The sequence below is a fragment of the Cryptotermes secundus genome, unplaced genomic scaffold (genome assembly GCF_002891405.2).
Source record: "Cryptotermes secundus unplaced genomic scaffold, Csec_1.0 scaffold597, whole genome shotgun sequence".
Classification (NCBI taxonomy): domain Eukaryota; kingdom Metazoa; phylum Arthropoda; class Insecta; order Blattodea; family Kalotermitidae; genus Cryptotermes; species Cryptotermes secundus.
The window spans coordinates 646985-671394 of NW_019743156.1; the positions used below are offsets into that span (position 1 = coordinate 646985).

Here is a 24410-nt window from a genome sequence, read left to right on the forward strand (position 1 = left end):
TCATGAAGTCAGTCAGCAGGTTCAGAAGTTGAAAGGGCAGAGCGACAGACAGCATGGTAATCTCATAAACCTCCTTATTGGTTGGTTGGTTTCCAATGGCTGCATTTGGGATCATTTAACCCATTTTGCTTCTTGCTTTCCAATAGAGAGCACTCAAATTCTTGCTTTGTTGCATCTTTAAGAAGTTTGCACTTTTCTTTTGGGAAGCTTTGCCAGGTTTGTTGCCCATTTTCTCCTGCCCAGGGGACACGTATGACTTAAAGAATGTCATGGATGTGAGCAGCGTTGTCCCCCCATAAACCTCCTTATTTCCCGAAACAAAGCAGACCAAGAAATAATAATGTATGAGCTTATAATTTGGAAGGTGTAACATGTGGGATACATGGCATGAATGGAGACAAGAGAAATTAATGCAAAATGTTAGTCCATAAATCTTAAGGGGAGAAGTTATATGAGAGATGTACTTCTGCTTCAGGAGGTCCTAAGTTGGAATCTTGACTTGGATACTAATTATCATAATGTTTTTTATGGTTTTACTGAATCTAGGAAAGAATATTCAGTAAACTAGTAATGATCAAAACCTGAACAGAATATACAACTTTGAATTTAATAATCCCCTGGATATTTCAAACTTACACAATGATAACCTGTTGAACCAAATTTACAATTGCACTCTTTAAATATTGGCAATTTGTGCGCCTAGTGCAGGTTTTGTAACATTGGTCTCTTCTGTCATGTTTGCAAAAAAAAAAAAAAATGCTACATCTTTCTATACTTCTGCCGCTCTTGCAACTCCTCGAGAATTACTAAACAGATTTCCATAAAATTAGAAACTGCCGATTTTGTGACTGGTATTTACCCATACGAGTATTTCAATTTGGTTACAATTGGACTACAATAAAGGACACTTCACATGGAGATTTATGTGTGTTTCTGCACGCATGTCAAGCGTTACTCGCGGAGTACTGTGTCTATCTGGACAAAGATATTTTTGATGCAGAGAGAAATAACTAGTATTGTGAAGAGTTCTGACTTCTGCAATATAATGCCTAGTAGTCTGTTGAAAGTCCGCCGATGTTTCATAGGGACTTGTCGCCTCCACCAACAGGGTTGAAGAGTAAACCAAGGGAGAAACCAGCATGAAACAGGTAGTAAGCAGGGCATGTAGCTCTAGCTTCCTTCTTTGCTGACAGAGAATATGGTCTTTGAAATCAGTTGCATTCACCAAGACCTATCTTGTAGTTCTCCCAACCTTTTTTTCCTGGCATTCATCTCAAAGCAGAATATTATCACACTTCCAAACAAACCTATGGCCAATATATAGAATGCTAATTGCAGATCTTTCAAGGAGAACGCTTTTGAATTTTCTTCATTCATAACCATTTCTCTCAGATGGCTAACGTTGAATTTGTCATGGATGCCACCGTTGGACGGCATGGTCTCTTTCCAGTGTTGCACTATTCCCGCCTCCACCAGTCTAGCGATACCATCATTGACGCGCGAGAGATAGGGCGATCCTCGCGGCATCAGGTAGCCGAGCAAGTAATGTCGTGGGCATTCTCTGACTACATGCAGAAGGGGAGAACCATCACTTGCTTGGTATTTGGTCTGTGGGACGCCAAATTGATAGTCACTCTTCCTCGCCATCGCTGCGGCATTTCTTTCAGTAGCTATTGCACCCCAAAAGTCAACCGTGCTGAGTACTGCTTGCACTCTTCTGGACAGACCGTCCATGGTGGGATTAATATCAAACATTCTGAATGTTCTATTCAAATGCGGGATGCCAAATGTGTCCATTAAGCTCGGGGAATCGGTGTAGATAGTTAAATCGGAAGCGTATAATTCCTCCAGCGTGTTTATGTCCGGATAGTAATATGGCTTTGTCATTCCAGTAACCAGCATACCTTTCATTACACTTGTTAATACAAGACCAAATATAAGACAAGTTCCCAAAAATATCCTCTGGGAACTTACAACTGGCATACGTGTTAATGGCAAAGAAACGAACGGACAGAACATTTCCATAAGTATTATTGACCAAGTAATGTTACTTTCCAATAAATTGGATTGATAATATCTGCGAGTTTGATTAATTAGAAAATAGAAACAGACATTGATAGTATACAGTCCCAAAACACTCAGAGCTACTGCCGAATCTAATGGCCCAAATACTGCCAACCATTTAGGCATGCGCTTGGCTTTCGGAACAATTATGCACACCTGATCAGAATATGCGTTATGTGTGAACAGTATTTTATCAGATCCATAAGGTTTTATGAATATGCCATTCATTGAGATGTCTGCTTTTCCATACACTATGTCTCCAATTGCTCCCATGAACGTACCATTTTTTGTGGCGTACCCATATTCCTGTCCGTCCAAGGGCTGCCGAATTACAGGAGTAAAATTAAGGTATCTGGCCAGACTATAAAGAACAAATGCGTCCACACCTGTGTAAGTGACAGTACAATTTATGTCATCCGGATGGCACTCCGTTCTCGGTATGGCCGTAGGGAAACGTCGAAACATAGTAACTCGAAGTGGGTATCCATGTAGCTTTTCTAACTCGTGTGTTGGGAAGGAGTTCCTCGATGGCACTTCACAGGCACTTCCGTTGCGAATGTAAAATTTTCCTCTTTTAGTACTTCCATATTTCGGAATGAATGGATTATAAACAATTATTTCCTCAGATATTATGTAACGATGACGAATTGCCGAAGTTGTCATAACCATTACGTTCATGATCTTGAAATCTTCCCACAATTTCTGTAAGAGAGATGTACACCGAGCCTTGAATTCGTCGGTTGAGCCATATCCAAACTGAACTTGCAAGAGAATAAGGAATTTTGCACTTGAGTTCCACACAATATTGACTTTTGTTGAGTGAATAAAATATTGTATTACAGACGTTTCGTTCTGGGCAACAATCAAGTAATTATCACATGTAAAGTACAAACTCTCCATTTTGTCAAGCTTAGAAACTTTTGGATAGAGAGGGTGGTAACACATGTTAATATATTTATATCTGTTCACGTGTCCAACTAAAGAATTTGGACAAATTGGCAAGTTAGTTTTATGAAGAGCGTTATTCCTTCTTATATTTACGATATCCTGTTTCTTCTGGGCTGATTTATGTTTGACAGCTACTCTCAGTTCTGTTGTTGTTTCATTATGATAATTAAAATCACCAGCAATTGTTTCAATCTTCTCTTTACCAGTAGACGAGATCATTCCTACTGCACGTCTCCGTGATCTGTCCACGCCTTTAATATGGGCAAACTTAAAAGGATGTGCTATTCCGTGCTGACGTTTCAAGTTCTTGTCACATGAGAATCTATTGTTTATAAGCTGATCAACTGAACTACATCTCTTAGGGTCAAGTCTGATTAGAGGCTCTGAATATCCCATTGCTATTATAGGTGTTGCAAGGCGATTATGCATCTGTTGTAACAACATTGAAGAGAAGTCACTGACTGTATACTGGCTGCTCTGTAAAGTCACAGCCATTACCATTTTATTAGCCTCAAAATATCGGGAACAGACTGTCCAAAATACCTTGCTGTCAGAAAAAATCAATGATCCATCGGCTTTGTCGATGGGTTCCATGAGCTCTGGTGATATGGATTTTGTTGACCCTGTTACTAAGAAGGCGATGGTAAACAAAAGCACACTCCACATACTCGTTCAGTGTGTTGAACCCAATAAACTGTTTCCAAATTGCACTGTGAATCCTGATTTCCGCAAATCTTCCACAAAGCCCTACAACCCTGGTATTCCTACGCCTTTACTTATTGTGTGGTTTCTGTAGTGAAATCAAATTCTGGAACGCCCCTTCTAAATAGTGATGTGTACATTTTTAGGGTTATTTTTTTGGTGGGGACAGAATTTTTAAGTTTGAAATTGATTTATTCATCTTTACTTTCTTAAATGATAGAGACAATATTTGCGTACAGAATAAATTAATTACTCCGACTTCCTCCACAAATTCTGTCAAACCGTCGATATTCCTGTTTTTCTGCTTGGTAATGGCTGCTTTTCTCTGGGATAGTAATGTTTGCTTTACAGTCTACACTTCACGTTGACGTCCATTTTGTAGGTAAATAAACTGTTTAGGATTTTACGTAAGTGTAACCACAATTTGACAGCTCTCCGACAGTCAGAGACGGAGATTGTTAGACTGATAGATTTCCCTTAAGGATTGCATTTCATCAAATACATAAAATAAACAACAACGCAGGTATTTCCTTCCACATTTTTCAAACTTCGCTAACGTAATATCCGTATGTAAATCTGTTAGTGTTATCTGTGTTCAGATTTGAGGTTGTAGCAGTAATGAATATGAAAATTATGGTCTTCGGTAGCTGCAAAATTGGCGGCTTCTCAAGAATGGCTCAGCTCCATGAGTGAGTGAGTTAACACGTGAAAATTAGTGCTGTCATTTTCGACTCCTTAAATGTTTGTTTTTATCAAAACGATGCTGTAAATATCGTCTTTCTCCTTTGTCACATGAAGATATCAGCAGTTAAAAATGCACAACCGTCGAACACTCTATCCATTGTCATTATTTGCACATTTGTGGGGTTTCGGCAAAGCGCCACATTATCTCCCCTCCCCTCGCATTAATTAAATATGTGTAAAGTCCTGTCTTTTGGTGTCGACTCAGCCTCTAACAGAAATGAGTACCAGGAATATTCTTTTAATTTTCCTGGGGAGTAAAGCGCGGCCGGCGCGTAAGGCTGACAACCTTACCCATCTTTGAGCCGATTGTCTAGAAAATGTGGGAACCTCAACATCTCACAACCCTATGGGCCTCCACGGCCTGTTACAGGGATACCTTCACTTTTTTTCTTTTTACTTTTAATATCATTATTAACCAGTGACATATAAACACATCTATGTGAGCCGGGATAGCTTAGTCGGTGCAGTGACTGGATACTGGCTGGACGACGGAGGGGTCGGAGTTCGAATCCCGTTTGGTTCGTGAATTTTCTCTTCTCCAGGTCGTCCAGAATGGAACTGGGGCTCACCCAGCCTCATATCCAATTTATAGCGGGGGCTCTTTCCCCTGGGTTAAAGCGACAGAAGCGTGAAGCTGACCATTCACCTCAAACTACTGCCGAGGTCAAGAAAATGTGGATCTATACATCACTCTCCCATACGCCTTCATGGCATATTGCTTAATCAGTTAAGCACAGGGACAACTTTACCTTTTACCTTTATGTGAGAGGAATACACGATGTCTAAAGTGACTTGGAAGCGTAAGTTAAGAAAATGCGGTGAATGCCTACTCAAATATATCGGACAAACGGGACGCACATTCAGACCTCGCTACAGAGAGCACATAAATGCTACCAGGACTAATAAACAACACTCTAAATTTGTACTACACATTTTGGAAACTGGGCATACATTCAACACGATGGACCAAACCATGAAAGTATTACGTATAGAAAGGAAGAGACCCAAACTCAATACGCTCAACACTTTGGAAAGATATTATATTCGAATATACGACTATCATTTGAAGGAGAAAGCTCTAGATCGCATTAAGTGGAGGAATTGTTTTGGAAGAGACTGTGGGCCTGTCGTCTGACAGATTACTGATGATGATGATGATGATGATGATGATGATGATGATGATACGACATAACGAAGAAAGGTCTTCACTTGAACGATATGTTCACAGATATACGCGTATGCAACCCCATATTTGATATTCTAGTAAAAACACAGACACCAAATCACCCTACCCCTTCCCCATCTTTCCAACCACTCACAGTATCCTCCCCCCTACCTAATACGACTCGACTCTTCATAAACATGCCCACATATACAGATACCCCACAAACCCCACAAAAAGGCCGCGCCGTAGCTCAAGCGGTTAGTCGCTGGCTTCCCAACGCGGGTTCCATCTCGAGTCTGGTCAAGTGGGATTTGTGGTGGACAAAGTGGCGCTGGGGCAGGTTGGCTCGGAGTACTTCGGTTTCCCCTGCCAATCTTCATTCCACCAATTGCTCCACAGTCACCCTCACCTATCATCTGGGGCTGGTACAATAGGCCAGAAGTGGCCGCAGTACAAGGACTTAGTCCCACCTCACTAGCAATAAAAAACCCACAAACAAGTAGTCTAAACCGTCTAGACCGGTCTAGACCGTCTAGACTTCTGTGGTCTAGACCGAACCGCTACAACATAGCGACAGCACCAACGCAGGGACCAGCCCCGCACATATACCATTCATAAGAATAACCTAATATACGTAAGTACATATACCAAATAACCTAACAACGAGATTAATAACATTACACGCATAAGCTTCGCCTTATAATAATAATAATTAAACTGTTACAGATCACATACTGAATAATGAGCATAGGCTCCGTAAGACATTACTAAGGTCGTGACTGCATGACCTATCCCATGGGAGAAGGTTCCGATACGCGGGCGCCCCACGCTGCAGTCGCTTCTACCGGCATAAAACCAGGTCAACACGTAGCGGTCGCAGAGTTTTACCACAAAAACACAATTTTAACTTTCATGTTTTAATCTTTAGTTTCTAATTTTAATCTTTATATCTTTAATTTTAAATTTTACTATATAAGGATTTTCAGTTTAAATTTTCACCAAGACTTAATACATGAATGTATGCATTTAAATAATTTCAAGACACAATGAGGAACCTTATTTGAAGAATTAGATGATAATTGTAATACAGCAGCTGAAACTAGAGCATTGTACGCCTGATGATGACCCGGTGTAAGGGTCGAAACAGTTGCGTCTGTAAAAACAAAATAAAAGCAATTGTTGATACAGTAGTGTCTTCTTTGTTTTTTTAAATGCAGAATATTGTTGTGTAGACTGCATACCTTATATACTTTTATATATCTTATTAAGAAAATAGGATTTAAATACCATTACCCCCACCCCCCAAGTTCAGAACATATGAATTGTTAACACTTCTCGGTGGATAGGAACGAAAGTCACATTGAGCATGTCATAAATTGTCTTTCTCTTCTCCTCTATCAGTCAGTTGCTCTGCTGCACTCTTCTCTTTACGTTTTGAGTGCGTAAATTGCGTGTACATGTCTTCGTGTGTGTTGTTCCGCAGCGAATTTTGAAGCAGCTTTAGCCGTGAATGAATTTCCTTCTCGTGATACACTTCGTACAACAGAAGCATTTTTTTTTTGTTATAACTAATGTTGTTTTTATTGGAAATGTATATCCTCCCTCCCAATTATTGGCATTGTCCCTTATTCATATTACGTTCATAGTTATGGCGTACGGCTAAGTTTTAAAGTTCTAAACATTCAGACAATAATATGGGAAACAGAATAACGTCTTACTATGAAATAACAATTCCTCGATATTAAAGTGCGATACTGCGGTATGTTGCCACTGCTAGACTGCCATTGAGGGATGCGAAACGACAACGCCAGGAGACGTCGGTAGGACTGAACAAGCGTCAACTTTCGAGAAAGGTCTAATGTGGCGGTTTTGTTGTGTCCTGTGGCTTAAAGTTAAGAGGAAAACGCTTCTATTTATTGTCAGGAATGTGGGTGGGGGGGGGTTACATCTCCAAACTTCCTGATGTGAATACCCACTTAATCTATCTTAAAAGTGGCCTGTAATCCAGGCATCACCGAGAATATGTAAGTGAAGCCTCTTTCTTATTTTTTGTCCTATAGCCTAATGCAGCCAAGTTCCAACGTGTCCCTGTGTCCACGTGCTGCCTTATAATCAATGTGAGCAGAGAATCTCATCTCTCCTACGCTTGCTTCACGTTCCGCCCCTCTCATTCTCCGCGAGGTGATCTTTTCAGTAATATTCAAGACGAATACGAATTATTAAGCTTCATTTATATAGAGATATATATTACGTCTTAAACGAATTAGTTGCATTATAAAAGTAAAGATAAGATAAAATTGTCCCTGTGCTTAATTAAGTGAGCACCAAGCCATGAAGACGTATATGGAGTTGGAAATGTTAACTCCATCATGCTTGACCTCGGCACTGGATGGAGGTAAGGGGTCAGAATCAGAATCTGGTCGCTTTACCCCTGTGGGGAAAAGATCCTATTACCCATCGTATAGAAGTATAGAAGGCTGTGTGGGTCCCAGGGTCGGTCTGAACGCTGTAGGAAAGAGAAAAATCTCTTTTCCCTGCTGGGAATCGAACCCTGGCCGTCCAGCCAGTATCCCGTCACTATACCGACTTGTTATTTCGTTATTATTCGTTATTATTCAGATAATTTGTTGGGACATCATTGATATGCGAAAAATAACGTTTCCAAATATTTATTTCCTCCGTTTCAAAATTACTGTTTTTCTGCGAGACCTCGTGAAACGGTAATTATGACAAATGAATTAGAATATATGATATGATGGCTCACATTTTCTAGTGTGCTCCACGTCATTCTACCGAAGATAATGAACTTGAAGCCTGAAATTCGTTAAAGAGAATATTCAAATAGAGAAAAATTAGGAATTCAAAAGAATATCAAAGCCAAATCTGAAATGTCAGAGGGGACAAGGCTTTAGGTTATCTGATAGCCCTACGCCCAGACCTATTTACTGTAATAGCGCTTTGCGTGATAACCTGTCATTTCTGTTATGATGTCCTTTTTATTGATTATTCACTAGGCAACTGACTGACACGAAGTGCTTCAGTTCTGTAGTGCTTGTAATTACATCTTTTTAGTGCATATGTTGAGTGGAGATGCGGACAGACAAGATCCACTTCAACAGGCAATTCTCAGGTCGTTAAGTATTTATTGACTTCCTTGTGAAACATACGTAAATAGCAGTGGGATTAATTTTTAATCTTGATTCATTGAACTAAACGTGTTTCTTATTTCATCGTTCCTTATTTCGGGCGACAAGTATAATTTGCCGTACAATGAATTAGATTTTCAGCTGTCGAGCATTCATTCTGTCATGGAAGCGTGTTCGAAACCAGTTAGGTCCGAAGGGATTTTTTATGTAGTCTGCAATCAGATTTATTGGGGAATCTTCCGATTTCCCTGCCTGTCGCTTGGCCAAATTTCAAATCGTTTTAATATCGACAGAGCTCTACAGTCTCGATACAAACAGCGTCGTTAAATAAGCAACGTAAAAATCCGCAGTTTAGTGATATTACTCAGTATTAACTTTTTGCATTTCAGAGGATCAAATTAGATTACGAAAAATATAGCTATGGAAACATCGAACATTGTACCCTCCATTTTTTGGTGAAATAAAAATATTCTTCAAATTTTATAAAAAGAAAAAATAAAGAAAAAGAGAAAGAGAAAGAGGAAGTATCCAAACGAGACGAGGAGCTGCTGCAGATACGCTTCAAAATCCGTCATAAAAGAATCTTTAGCTTCTCGTAGATACCATCATAAAAATAAATTATAACCAGTGAAGAAACTGCTTCCTCTATAAATTGTTCAACTGATCCCTTGAGGAAGGTGTGCTAGTGTTCTTTTCGGGTTTTCTTCCCATGGTACATCCTTCATTAGTTATACAAAATTATACATTTTTTTGATAATAGAGCATGTCATTTGATCATAAATATTATAAATGGTCCCTATGCACCCATTTTTGTAGCTTCAAAAGTACTGCATTTTTCGTTTTATTTCCAGATTTTTGCCTCGTTAGCAACAAAAACTTGCCAAAGTGCAACTAGTAGCTTTGCCATGTATGCCTGTCTATGTGTAACGGTTCAAGAACCACTGAACAGCTCTTCATTAAATTTTGTATTGGTGTGTTTTACCCAACTTTGTCGACAAATTCCATTTCGATTGAAACTAAACAACAATAATGGACAATGTACATGCAGATGTACATCCATGTCTGTGGGCATCTCAACTGTAACTCACGAAATAATCATTGATTCTTTCACCATAAGTACTTTTCAAGATCTCGCCCCACAGAAATCCTTAGGAGGGAGACATATATGTACTGGTGTTCAAATATCCACATATCTGCATAGTAGGCTATACTCTTAGTTATACTATTCCAATAGACCTATGTTTTCTTCTGTTGCCAGTGTGCACTCTTCAGTGGTTTACTTTTACTATTTTCTGTTCTTCTTTTTGAATCTTGATTTATCCCACATATCATTCTTTTATTGCCAACAAAAAATTAGCTCCATTACTCTGTATCCAGCCAAGTTCAAGATCTTAGATATAATACTCAACCAATATTTTTCCAAAGGTTTCCAAGTTTATGCAATATTTCTGTGAATATTTTCTTTCTGGTCTTCTCTACGATGTGTGCAACACGTCCTCCCCTTCTCATCCTCCTTAATTTGATAATAGTAATCATACTCAGCAAAGGGTACAAGTTATGAAGCTCCTCATTATTCAATTTTCTGCAGCCTCCAATTACTTTATTTCTCTTGAGTCAGAATATTCTTTTAATCACCCTCTTCTCAAATAACCTCAGCCTGTATTCTTCCCTTAGTGTCAGAGACCAAGTTTTACGCTCATACAATACTACAGGTAAAATTACAGTTCTGTACATTTTATTTTTTATGTTTCTTGACAGCAGACAAGAAGACAAAAAATTTCAAACTGAATATTTAAAATATCTATCTTATATTAAAATTCAATATTTACATGAAAAAGACTGCACAATTATTCATTTCTTAGATCGGGCACTAACCTTACTGTGATCAATATTCTGCAAATGGTATATAGAGTATGATTTCCAGAATTCCAAGATTAGCTGAAATCTTTCATCCATTTATTACATACTGATATGCATCCCATCTTTAAAGACTGGAATTAAAGCAAATTTTCCCACCAGCCCCATCCAGCATGAGTTTACTATGTATAATTTACTCCAGCTCTTTGCATCTCCTATTGTTTTTACATCTTTGGAGTCATATTGCTGAAAAATAAAGCATTGCATATATATACCTATTACTTGTACATATGCAGTGGTCTTTTCCAGCTGGTATACATTCTGGCAAAACTTGTCAGAAGTGACACACCTTTTTGGACATTATGTATTTTGACCTTGAGTGTGTGGATATTGTTAAACACGTTTTTAGAAAGAAATACAATAAACACTATATATACACCAAAATTATAAATCTGAGAACATGGAATTTCTACCATACCTAAAGCTCAAGTTTTTTATTTCAAAGATTTCAAAGTGTTGTTATTTTTCAGTAATGAAGAGGAATTTCTGGTGGGCAAAACTTTTCTTGGGTAATTTTGTATTGTGTATATGTAACACATTCTTTCCATTTCAGAAGTACACTTCCTTTAAGATGTTTCAACACATATTGAAGGATTTCTGCAACAATTCTTCAATTCATGGTCTCAAATTCTTAACGAAACCGAAAAGACACTGGATTGAAAGGTGAGTTATTGAGATAGGTTTTGATCCAAGATCCTCCTTGACACAAATTTTAACTGCCTGCAAAGTACATGTATATTATAAGTGCAAGCATAGAGATTATTTAAAAGGCATGCTAAAAACAAAGTCCTTCTTCCACTTCATAGCACTGATATGGTAAAGAAATTAAGGTAGAAATATTTGTCTCACTGCCTTGAACTGCTGGTAGGTGGAAGAGAATATGGGAATCAAAAGCTGACATTCAAGATAGTTGCAGGATTTTCATGTCCCACTTCTTTAAAATGACATAGGTAAAGCTTGTTCACTGCATCACAAGGGTCCATATAAGATTATTTACACCATTAGTCCATTGTTTGGAACACGATACTTAATTTCAATCTAAGACTGTTATTTAATGTTCCTTTCAGTATTGATTCTATGTGTCATATTTGCTCAAGGCTACAACTGTGAAGCCAGCAGAGACAGCCGTTACTCAGTAATAGCTTCACAAACAAACATGTTTCCACAATACAACAATAATGGAGCGGTGTCTTTTGTGCTGTACATGCTGAGATGTTATAAGCAGGACAGTTAGTGAGAGTGAGTTGAGTCGAGTCAAGTTGAGTTAGAGGACTGCTATAGTTCAGTCATTGTGAGCTGTTGCTGTTAGAAACTGGTAGCTGAGACCGGGGACAGTTTGGGAACAAAGAGAAAAGGGATTGTCCACCCCTGGAAGCCGCTGCCAAGTAACTGGAGACTGTAACAGACTGAGAACACTTGTCTGCCACTCCACACACTTGACAATAACATCAATGATAAGATGATTAATTAATATGGACCAGTTGCTGGAATGAGATTTGGCAGGGAAAACCGAAGAACGCAGAGAAAATCTACCCCATTGCCATTTTCACCAACAAAAATCCCACATGATGTTACCTTGGATCAAACCCAAGCCATCATGGTGGGAAGTCAGCAAATAACTAAATGAGCTATGGCATGAGCCAGCACATTACTTTGATCTTCTTATTCTCATACAAGTAAATTCTTAAATCTTTTTACATCCTTGTACGTATACTTACCTCATTAAAATGATACACTATTTAAGCTATACAGCCTTGAATACAACAATTTTCATCTCCCAGCTTTGAGATTATTGTCTTCTGAGATGCAATAGCATGTAGTTTGGTAGTCTTGTCTAAATCTTTAGTGAAATTATGAATAAATTCCATCAAATGCAACAATGATTTTAAGAATAAAATAAAGCCTTTACATGTTTTGGTCAACAATGGCCATCATCAGCAGGCAATCAATGCATCTAAGGAAATACTTCCCATGTATCACAAGCATGTGTTATACTGTAAGAGTTAAAATACTAGAATTTAAAAATGTTTTTTAAAGGTAACAGAATTTTCAATTGAGTAGAATATTGCAGTGAAACCCACTGATGGTTGCGTTCCTTCACAGTAGGCCACCTGTATTGTGTTGTTCCTGTGTGTGTGGTGCAGACAGGGGTGTGATATTGCATGCAATGTGTTTGGTGAACATATCGCACACAACACCACAACCCCACCTACACCACTCAGGACCAACACAATACAAGGTAACACACGCATGTAATACAAGTACATGTGAAGCATTTCCTTTGAAGTGGTCACCTTCCAATAATTGCCATCATTGGCCAAAACATGTGGAAGCTTCATTTTATTACGAAAAAAACACTGTTGCATTTTATGGAATTTAACGTCTCAGAACCCTATGGGCCTTCACGGCCTGTTATAGGGATAGCTTTACTTTTTTATTTATACTGTAGGATGCATCGGGCGAGAGCAATGTCTATCATAAAAATAAGGTATGTATGAGTATTTACCATATTACATGGTGTCATCCTCAAAACAGTAATCTTCGTTGTCACTGCTGTGAGAATCTCAACTCACATTTTCCAGTTTACATTCTGCAATTAACAGGGGTGTCATCAACTCTCATAGAGTTTACCAAACTATCTCATTTATGACAATATTTAAAGAATATAGCTCATTGTCTCCTACACCATTCAAAGGGTAGTTGTTTCACCAGTTGTGAAACTTGTGTTTATTAGAGTTTGATCCAATCCAAGAATGTTTTTAGCCTCACAATTTCAAAATTTGTAACATTATGTACACATATGAACAGAAAGATTTCCTTTTGTTACTGTTTTACAGGTTGTTCTGGGCTGTATGCTGTATATTGTCTTGGTGTGGATCAGTTCTACTTATCTTGTCTTCATGGGAACATAATCAGAACAATGCAATCAGTTTTATGGCTGACACTACATACCTGGACTGGAACACTCCATTTGTCTCAATTGCCATATTTGAGTCTGAACTAAACAGTAAGGTGGCAAATTCGTACATCAAGGATAAATTCAAAAAGTAAGGGGAAAATGAAAAATTGAACAGTTTACCTGAACATCTGTTCCATCTCCTATTCCTTTCACCATTCATATACCTAAATGTTGAGATCAAGACTTCTAGAGTTTCAATTTCTATATTGTATTCGAAACCATGGTCTTTCAACCTCAGTGTGTATGCTTAGATTTTAGTCTTGTGGCTTACAGCACCATATAGTATTGTGGGTTGTAATGGTTCCATAACCTCTGAAGACCATGCTCTAAATTTTCTCTGCCATAAATACTCAAATCTTCGTAAATATTCTCTTGTTTTTCAGGCATGAAGATGGGTTTTTAGAAGAAATGAGATTATTACTAGATGAAATTGTCTATCAGCAACAACATACATACATAAAGAAATGTCTTAATAATGCATCAGAATTTGATAACATTGAAAAGAATGACTGCCCAAGAACCAATTTGTCAAATATTGTTCAGTTGGTAAGAAATATAAATCCACTAATTACAGTAACATAAAATAAAATTATCAGATTTTGAGAATGTTTTAAAGAGAACAACTGTTTCCCAACTGTTTGAGAAACCCTCCCCTAGACTTTAAATCAAAATGCATTTCAGATATCTGTTGGACATTAACTGCTACTATATTATTTTACTTTTGGGCATAAATTAAATGAGTACCTTTCTTTCCATGGTGTAAGTTATAGAGAGTGCAGCCATGAAGTGTGCTTCTATGTTATAGGTTGGCATTGCTTCACTCGAGGAGTCTTTGTCATTTCTGTCTTAGTTCACATTTGCAAATAGGTTACTGTACTACAAGGTAAAAGAAAGGTAAATTTGCCCTGTGCTTAACTAATTAAGCACTATGCCATGAAAACATATGGGGAAATGAATGTATGAATCCACATATTCTTGACCTCTACACTCATTTTAGGTAAGTGGTCAGCTTCACGCCTTGGCCACTTCACCCCTGGGGAAAAAGCGCCTGGTACCCATTGGGCAAGAGGCTGGATGGGCCCCAAAATCAGTCTGGATGACATGGAGAGGAGGAAGATCTTGCCCCTACCGGGATTCGAATGCCCTTGGCCATCTAGTCCTAGCCAATTGCTATACTGACTGCATTATTCAAGTCTATAGATCCAAATTTATTTTCATTAGTAATTTATCATTTCTTACAAAGAGGCAATTCACTAACAAGGTTAAGCTGACCTTTAACTAACTGGAGTAAGGATTCATTATCTGAATATCAGAGACCATTGGGTTTACTTTAAGTCAAAACAGAATCTGTTTAACTCTGCATTTCCATTTGTTGAAAATGTGTAGGATTTTAGTTTCTTATGGTGGTGGTTGTAAAGAGTTCTAGCTTCTATGATATAATGAAGTGTAGTCTGCTGAGTTTCAACAGACAATGTGGTGTTATATTCCAGATGGTAAAACATTTCTGTTTAAATTATGTTTTAGTGAGGCAAAACATCCCTTGTAATATTTGAGGCTTTCACGGCGGTGACTATGAAGAAAGCAGTCTTCTGGGATTCTGCTTTTACCGGTTCTCACGGTCTCTTTGCTTGCAGATTTCTTATATTTTTTCTTCTACCCTGAAGATAGAGGCGATACGTTCCTCCGAAACGTCGGTTAACACCACATATACACGGTGCCAAATCCCAGAAGACTGCTTTCTTCAAAACATCCCTTGTTCTTCCATGAAATTCCTTCTTTCTTTCAGTTACACATTCTAATATAATTTATTTTTGATTTTATGCTAGATGCAAAGTCCATGCAAAGATATTTTTCACAAGTGTCAGTGGAATGACAAAGAATTTGACTGCTGCAAATACTTTTTACCCCTACAGACTGAATTAGGTCCATCTTATGCCATCAACAACATTCATTCTCAGTAAGTTGTGCTTTTCATACACATATCTTTCAAATAAATTAGTGCAAAGTTTAAGAATATATGAAAACTTGATTTTACAATTATAGTTATACATGTTTTCCTATTTCTATGACTTTTAATAAGTACATTTTTTGTGTTTAAATATGTCATACTGCCATTGTCATGTGAATACATTCTCTCGTTGATGATGTTTGTGATTGATAACCAAACTAAATTTTGTTCAGGTTTAGATGTTCATGGTTTGAATACAAGAAATCAAAAGCAATTATATTTTCCAAACTCGAATCTTTCTGCTTTTCAGAAAGGTACTATGTTTACTGCTATTAAACTATTCAACAGATTGCCCATAACCATTCAAAGCCATAAAGAGGATAGAATTAGTTTTAAAAATAGGCTGTTTTTATATCTTATGACTAATTCCTTTTATACAGTTTCTGAATATGTGGAGCATAACATAAACAATTAGTTTTAATTATTTTGTTATCTGTGTGTTTGTTTAAAATTTGTATGACGACCTTCATGTCCATTTGTTTGGACTTGTGAAATGAAATGTATATATGTATGTATTGCTATTGTTGATAACCCAACAGAACAACACTTTTTCTTAAAGATTACCATTTACTGACAGCAACTTACTTAGCTTCATAACCTCCTTTCTTAAACTGTTAGAATAATACTCCAGGAAACCCCTTATACAGAAAGTCATCATATGGACACAAAATGTGATAATCATACACTGTTTGGCCATAGATCCATGTGGCACCTGACCTGACTTTTCTACCAATGGTTTTTGCAGGCTATTGTATTCAAATATTTAAGGTCTTCTTATTTAGAGTTTCTACCTGCTGCAGTAGGTGTGGTTGTGTGTGGGATATGAACAGTTTCATAGTTCATACTGCAACAATCAAATGCATTTATAATCTAAACAATGTATTTCATATTTGGGGAGAGGAGAGTTGTCATTTTTCAGTTTCATATTAGCATACAACAAAAGCTTTGATACATTTAAATGTAAAATCTCTAGAACAGGAAACCAAGTGTGTGTAAAATGTGGTGTTTACTGCAGGTTAAGTATGGTGCTTTACCACATGAAACATATTTGTCTCATGTACGCCTTGCTAAGCTCTCCTTTGTTCTAATATGTCAGTTTTAATATGTGTTCGCAGTACCAATGAATTCAGTAAATCATGCCTCTTACAAGTTCTGCCTTTTCTAAGTTGACTTACTTTCATCTCCATTCCAGGGACAATTCAAGACAAGAGACCTTTCTAGATATGACATCGAACAGCACCTCGGGACCTGGAAAACTGCTTCTGGAATTGGCTGTTAAGACAAAGGTGAATGAAATAAGTCATGATATTTCTCCATATTTTTTCCTTTCTCCTATACAGAACAATTTATTTGTCTTGTTCTATTCTAAATGTTGTCTGTAGGTTACCATATATAATAGTACTGTCATGTGTAGAGTGGTACGGGCAATGAAAATGATGGGTTCTAGTTCGGATGATGGGATTTATTAGCATTTTGGTTACAACCTCCCTTAATTACAATGAAATACAATTAATACAGCACTGTTGCTGATTTACACAATTTACAGTTCACCTCTGTTCTAATCTGTATTCGGTCTTCATAATTCATGCTCCATTCTTGTCCTGGTACTCTCATCTGTTGAACCCTCCTGGACTCCCCCCTCCTAGTTCCAATTAACTCTTCCAGCTTATGACTGGCTGCAAACGACCTTTGTTGTCCAATATAAACCTTTGGCACAGACCTACAGAAAACAAGTCACGTGATTCCTAGCTAGGAACTTCATTGGTGTGCTGACTGTTGCCTAACAATGAGCAATATACATACATACATACATACATACATACATACATTCATTGACTATAATGTATAATATTGTCACGTGTCTTGAGTTTGAATCTTGTTGGTTACGTGTGTAAGTCCAATCCCACTTCTGACACCAGATTGTCGCGTGTTGGGTGTATACACGACAAATAACTTCATGCCTTATTGGATATGGCGAATTTATTCCACTCGCTCTTACAATCACAATTTACAAGCTCAACATTACTGCCATTGGCAGTATCACAATTACTCCGATGAGAGATAGATAGCTATTGACTGGTTAACTGACTCACTGCTGGCTAACTCGTAACTCGTAACTGCTGCCTTGAGAACTGTCTTCGGCGGCTGTGTAGTTCCCTTATAAACCCTCAGCCGGACAATGGGAAAACAGTTACATAATAGGCACCACTGTTGTTTGGCGCTGTGTTTACAGATGTTACTGGCAACGCTGTCAGGAGTTGTTTACGGCTGCATAGCAACCGCGGCATCCCTTGGCCACGTCACCGCTGGCGGGGTAGGGGAAGGAGTGTTGACTTGCCTATTACCCTAGTAATGACAGTGCTCCGATGGTGTTACATCACCGCTGGCAGGGGGGAGGGGTGCCCTGCATAGCGCAACACGTCACAATATACATATTAGTATGATTTTATCATTAAGCTATCTTTGTATATTTAGATGTTGAGTTTTTTGTGTACTTATATGTTCCTTTTTAGTGTGTCTTTTATTTTAGTTGTGTATGTTTTAGTCTCCCTAAATAATAAGTGTTGCCTGATGATGGACTATGGGCAGACGAAACATGTAGCATGAACAATGAATGTACATAGTTAATAACACTTCAAAATATTTAACAAACACTTTTCAGTGAATTAAATATATTTTAGTGTCTTTTAAGAAATTATTGACTTTATTGCATTACAGACAAAATACTTTATAATTTAAAATGGTACCCCAATGCAGCAGGATGCTGAAATATAATGTTCACCCCACTGGATTTTTCCTTGTGGTGTTATGTGAAGAACATTGTCTACCAGGTTAAGATCAACAACCTTCAACACCTGAAAGCCTGCATAAGGAATGCTGTGGCTACAGTTACACCAAACATGCTTCAAGCAATGTGGAATGAAGTAGAATAGCATCTGGATATTTGTCATGCCACCAAGGAAGCCCACATTGATATTTACTGAGAAATATATATACTCAGAAAAAAGTTTCCTTCCGTAATAGTGTAATCCATAAATGTGTATAATTACTTTATTTTGGATACCTTTCACCTGGACACTCTGTATATATTAGCAAAAGCTGCGAAGAAGAAATAATGCTGTAAGAAAGCAATTGAATTTTACTCATATAATTAAAAACAATTAGGACTGAAGTAGCAACATTTCATCCACGAACTCTGTCACAACACTTAGTGTACTGTTTTGACAGTGGTGACTACTATACACATCATTTTTCTTGTACTCTTGTGTTATATTCATCCTTACTGAACTTACAATTTCCTTTCCTCAACAGGTATATGTCCTGTCAAAACATGAAGTTCCAACTTATAACACACCAATGGAAAATGTCATTATTGCTACTGCAAATGTATATTACAAAATATTTCTTCAGGTAACAGAAGTGATAAGTGTTCCTCAAGTTAAGGAAATCAACATTGCCAAAAGACAGTGTAAATTTCCAGAAGAAAATGCAAACTTCTACCTTTATAATCTGTATTCTTACTCAACATGCCTAGTGGAATGCCGCAGGAGAGAATCTATGCACCTTTGCAACTGTACCAACCCCCTCATGCCAGCAGCAAGTAAGTTGTGGTCAAATGTAGTAACTGAAATAATGAGAAGGGGAAATGTTTAAGCAATACATTGGCTGATGCTTGAGAAAATGACAGTAAACTGGTTAGTAGTAGCAGGTTGCATCTATTAACCTTTTAAGTACTAATGTATCATATACTGACTCAGAAATTTCTGTCAAAATGTCAAGCCTGATTATAAAATCTAATGAAAGATAAATTATCTTCAGGAACAGAGAAGAACTGTGGTCTGGATGGAATGAAATGCCTTAAAGAAGCACATAAAATCATTAGAACCTTGAAAAATCCATGGGAGAAAGGTGGAGACGGTATACCATGCGCATGCATGATAGGATGTGAAGAACTTAAATACAAAGTGTTTCAACAGAGAGAACGAGTGTAAGTTAAAATTTAGACTTCTAGTGATAGTTACACCCAACACTTATATGCATTTATTTTATAAGAAAACCATCCTTTGTTTATGTTGCATATGATTTTTTAAAAAAAACTGACAACAATTTCATGAACACCCTAGTAGCCCAATATGACAGCACTATATCCAGCCTGAGTGATGAATGTCTTACATTTCTTTGTTTCTTGATTCAGACCCAGGAACTACACAGCTGTAGAAATACAACTGATCCAATTACCCAGTGTACGCTTCAAGCGTAATATAGTGAGAGACACGGTGGATATGGCTGGTGAGTGGCTTACATCACAAGAATTGATTCTTCTATATTTCACAGTTAATATCTGAACCATGTGATCTCATCATGGAGAGGGGGGATATATTTTACATATTCCGCTCTTTAGTAGAAGTCCCAAATTAGAAATCAATCTAGATGACATGTTTATTCATCACAGTGCTTAACTATTCAGGAATTAAAGTGGCTAAGCATGACTTTCTTACTCATATGTTCTACCATTATATTGCCTCAACTACAGTGGCATCTAAAATACAATGTAACCCCATTTTCAGAAATTACAGCGAAAGAAAAATTTAGTTTCATAATGAGTATCATCTTTTGGAATGTAACACTGTGTAATCCAGTATAATCCACCTCAAATCCAAAGGGATCTCATAACAATTTAATAAAAGGCAGTTATAAGGTGATTATAAATTGAACATTTGATTTTTATTTGTACACAAGTGATATGGGAATATCTGCAATGGATATAGTAGATGTTAAGGTACATTTTACTTATTTATTGCTACATGTTTTTACCACAATTTGGTCATCATCAAACCTTAAATGAAGATATATCAGGTAATTAAACACATTGGGTGCAATACAGATCCATATTTGTTAACAGATTGCTGTGTTGTAGCAAATATATCTTGGGAATATATTCACAATATTTAGAAAGGTAAAAAATATTAAAAATGAATATAATGTGAAATGATATATGATATAAATGACATAAAATAACATAACCATAACAATTTCAAACTAGACGTTGTGTTAGGTTGCGTGCAGTCTTTAGCAGACATATGTTGGTATGCTGAAGGTCAGGCATATGACCGTTCAAGTGACTAGACTGCCGTGGTAGCAAATACTACAAGAAATAGGGCATAATCTGCTGTACTGAGCCTAGACTGACAGAGGCCTTATATATATTATACATACTAGACATTAAGACCCAATTGTAAATAAGTGTAAATAATGACAATGGAATAATACTATCGACTATGACTGACAAATGACAAACCTGACCTCTCGTCAGAGAGGGCACCCCACATGGACAGGACAATAACTTTCATTTAAAAAGTAACATCTGGTCATGAGCCCCAGATGGTGCTTGACACCAAGAAAGACAGACAGACAGACTGACTGACCGTCAGTTGCAATGTGACTTTGATTTTGAATTTGACTTTGATATGCTGAAGGGGGTTGTTGCATTATTGCCTCCTATGTTGTCATGTAGTTTATATTCCATTATATATTATAGTTCATTCCATCAAATTCTCCACAAATAAGAATGTAAAAAATTGTAACTATTGTAATTTTAATCTACTTATATATCAAATTGTTAATATTCAGAATTAACTTGACTTGTCATATATCATGTACAATGATCTACAGTGACGAAATAAATCAATCAATCAATCAATATACAGTTTTGTGGGGTGTGATCTATTGGCTATCTGCTGCAATTCTCTTGGTTATCCAAGTTATACATTTTAGAGCAGATCTGAGTGTAGACCCTGCTAATTTTATTTAGTTGCATCAAGGGCTCAAACTTGCTCCACTCACGTTTTGTGGGGTGTGATCTATTGGCTATCTGTTGCAATTCTCTTGGTTATCCAAGTTATACATTTTAGAGCAGATCTGAGTGTAGACCCTGCTAATTTTATTTAGTTGCATCAAGGGCTCAAACTTGCTCCACTCACATGACTGTAATTGGGAGGTACTTTTTTAAATCTTTGTGGCACAATAAGTCTCCATCATTTCTAGTGAATGATGGACAATTTTATTAAACAGATCACATTCACCCCCTCTCTTTTCAGTCTTTTGAAATTCCAGATATTTATCCTTATATCAGATTCAGTGTTACATAACCTAGCAGTTCACTCATTATCTTACAAACAAAATTTTATTGTAGTCAGCCAGAAAGATTTTGGAGAACATTTGGATTATTTTCAGCATTCTTTCCTCTTCATATTTAATGGGTAAGCACATGTCATTTATAAGTATCATATAACATGTGAGATGGCAAAGAGGTCTCACAAATTGTTAGTGTTAGCTGGTCCATAATATGGTTCCTTCAATGTGAAAATTATTCAACATTTTGAGTGATGCTATTTCAGGAATATATTACTTACAGTATTTATTTTCATTGCTGATAAACAGATTTAGTAAAAGCAAGTTCAGTGAAATTATATCATCCTTTATAGTTTATATTGCATTACAAATAATAGCAGTTTCTTCTAACCACAACACTTCTTGAATGGATCTAGAATAATATAAATTTAGTCATATTCAGTCATTATTTAGAGCAATATAATGTAGAATTCATGTTTAAAAATAAAAGCCTTTATATATGTCTTCTTTCAGTGAACTTGGGTGGAACAGCTGGATTACTTGTTGGGGGAAGTATTCTCAGTCTAGGTGAAATACTATACTATTTCTTCATCCGTCCAGTGTGGGAGGCAGTACACTCCCACAGGCCACGTTTACCTACACCTTCAGAACCTCATTTGGGATCACGTTGTAACAGAAGTCTCCCAATTCGCCTACAACTTTCCACAGTTAATACAAGTTTGGTGTAATACATACTCTTGTATTATGTATAGCTAAGCAGAGGGAACGAATATGTTGAATTATAGACCTATAACATTACTTACATCTTTTCCAAAGTTACCAAAAATGTTATATTTGTAAGATTGCTCCATCACATAAAGAATAACAATATATTATCCAATCACCAATATGGTTTCAGGTGTGATTTATCCACAGAACCTACATCATATAATTTAATTAATTAAATATTAAAGGCCTTGAATAATAAAATACCAGTTGGAGGCATTTTTTGTGACCTAAATAAAGCCTTTGATTGTGTTTATCATGATGTTCTATTACCTAAATTGAAGTTTTATGGAATAGCAGGCAAAGCTAATGTGTTACTGGAATCCTACCTTCATTGTAGACATCAAAGAGTTGTAACTAATAAGAAGTGCACTCATTCAAGTTGGGGTAAGATTGTCAGTGGTGTTCCCCAGGGATCAATCTTAGGTCCCTTATTGTTTTTGTTATACATTAATGATCTGCCAAATATTATAAAGAGTAAATCAATACCTATTCTCTTCGCGGGTGATACCTGTATTATTGTTAAGAACTCTAATCGTATTGAGTATGAAAATGAACTAAATTTAATATTGAAAAATATAAATGAATGGTTCAAGACTAACTTACTGACATTGAATCTCGATAAAACGTATTTTATGCATTTCTCAACCAAGAATAGTAATACAATGGACATACCTATCATTTATAGTAACAGTAAAATTACTACAACTGTTGATATTAAGTTCCTCGGTTTGATGACTGATAATACCCTATCATGGAAAGGACACATTGACTGGCTCATGTCCAAACTGGCTTCAGCTTTCTATGCAGTTAGGGCTATTAAACCCTATATGTCATTAGAATAAATGAGATCAGTATATTTTTCATATTTTCATTCTGACATATGGCCTGATTTTCTGGGGTAATTCGCCCCTCTGCAACTGTATCTTTAGACTACAGAATAGGGTAATAAGAGTCATCACCAATTCTAGAAGTAGAGATTCTTGTAGGGAGTTGTTTAAGAGATTAAAGATGCTGCCACTTTTCTCAGTAAATTTTTCCCATTGTTATTTATGTTCAAAAACAAGGATCTATTTTTATCTAATTCTGAGATTCATACAATCAACACAAGACAGTAATAATCTCCATTATCCCTCGTGTAACTTAACTGTCTTTCAAAAGGGAACATATTATTTTGGAATTAAAATTCTTAATAAACTTCCACCTAATATAAAAGACCAGGCTCATGAGATTACAAAATTTAGGTCTGCTATTAAAAGATTCCTATTTTTAAATTTATTTTATTCATTGGACGAATATTTTAACTGTGACAACAATTAAAGTTTTGGATTTGTTACAGGTGGTAGTTGCTAGCACTTTATTGTTACAGATGATGGTTTCTGTTCATGTTGTATATTGCTAATATTTTTAACTGGATGACATTACATAATTGTGATGCAGTATGTGATGTTTACTCATGTTGACTATTTCTATATCCATTGGTCTTTAACCATGTAAGGATTTATGGAATGCTGAATAAATGAATGACTGAAAGGGCACAAAGAGGAAGATGAGAATTCTGACACAGGAGTAAGTAATTGAGAAGGTAATGATTCTTGATTTTTACCTTCTAATATCCTACCTGTACCAGCTTAACTGTAATTGCTCAAATATTTGATATAACATCATGTTTTCATACTGGTACCTTAATCTCAGCAGAGAGCAGTTATTGGATTACTGGAATAATATTTGTGGTAATCATTCACATGAGTATCATTACATGTTTCATAACTTGGGGAACAATAATTTTATCAACAATACCTTAAGTACTAAATTCTTGGGAGTCGTAGTTGATAGTGCCCTAATATGGAAGAATCACAT

General features: G+C 36.8%; 1 protein-coding gene across 2 annotated transcripts; it reads left to right on the forward strand.

The window, feature by feature from the left end:
- The first annotated feature begins 8620 nt into the window (after positions 1–8620).
- LOC111873903 (sodium channel protein Nach) lies at positions 8621–24323 on the forward strand. Of its 2 annotated transcripts, none has more exons than XM_023868980.2 (10): positions 8621–8756; positions 11240–11349; positions 13524–13733; positions 14029–14191; positions 15472–15602; positions 16846–16939; positions 18966–19254; positions 19473–19641; positions 19849–19943; positions 22299–24323. In XM_023868980.2, the coding sequence occupies exons 2-10, from the start codon at positions 11258–11260 to the stop codon at positions 22511–22513; spliced, it is 1458 nt and encodes a 485-aa protein (XP_023724748.1). In that variant the 5' UTR covers positions 8621–8756; positions 11240–11257; the 3' UTR covers positions 22514–24323. The 2 variants fall into 2 exon arrangements, with proteins under 2 accessions (XP_023724748.1, XP_023724747.1); XM_023868979.2 differs by having other exon boundaries at positions 8621–8753.
- The last annotated feature ends 87 nt before the right edge of the window (positions 24324–24410 follow it).

Excerpts from the sequence above, each read along its gene's own strand:
- LOC111873903 (XM_023868980.2), top strand. The coding sequence starts at position 11,258 with ATGTTTCAACACATATTGAAGGATTTCTGCAACAATTCTTCAATTCAT. Across the intron at positions 11,350-13,523 it reads AAAAGACACTGGATTGAAAG|GTTGTTCTGGGCTGTATGCT; the intron begins GTGAGTTATTGA and ends ACTGTTTTACAG. Across the intron at positions 19,255-19,472 it reads CCCCCTCATGCCAGCAGCAA|GAACAGAGAAGAACTGTGGT; the intron begins GTAAGTTGTGGT and ends AATTATCTTCAG.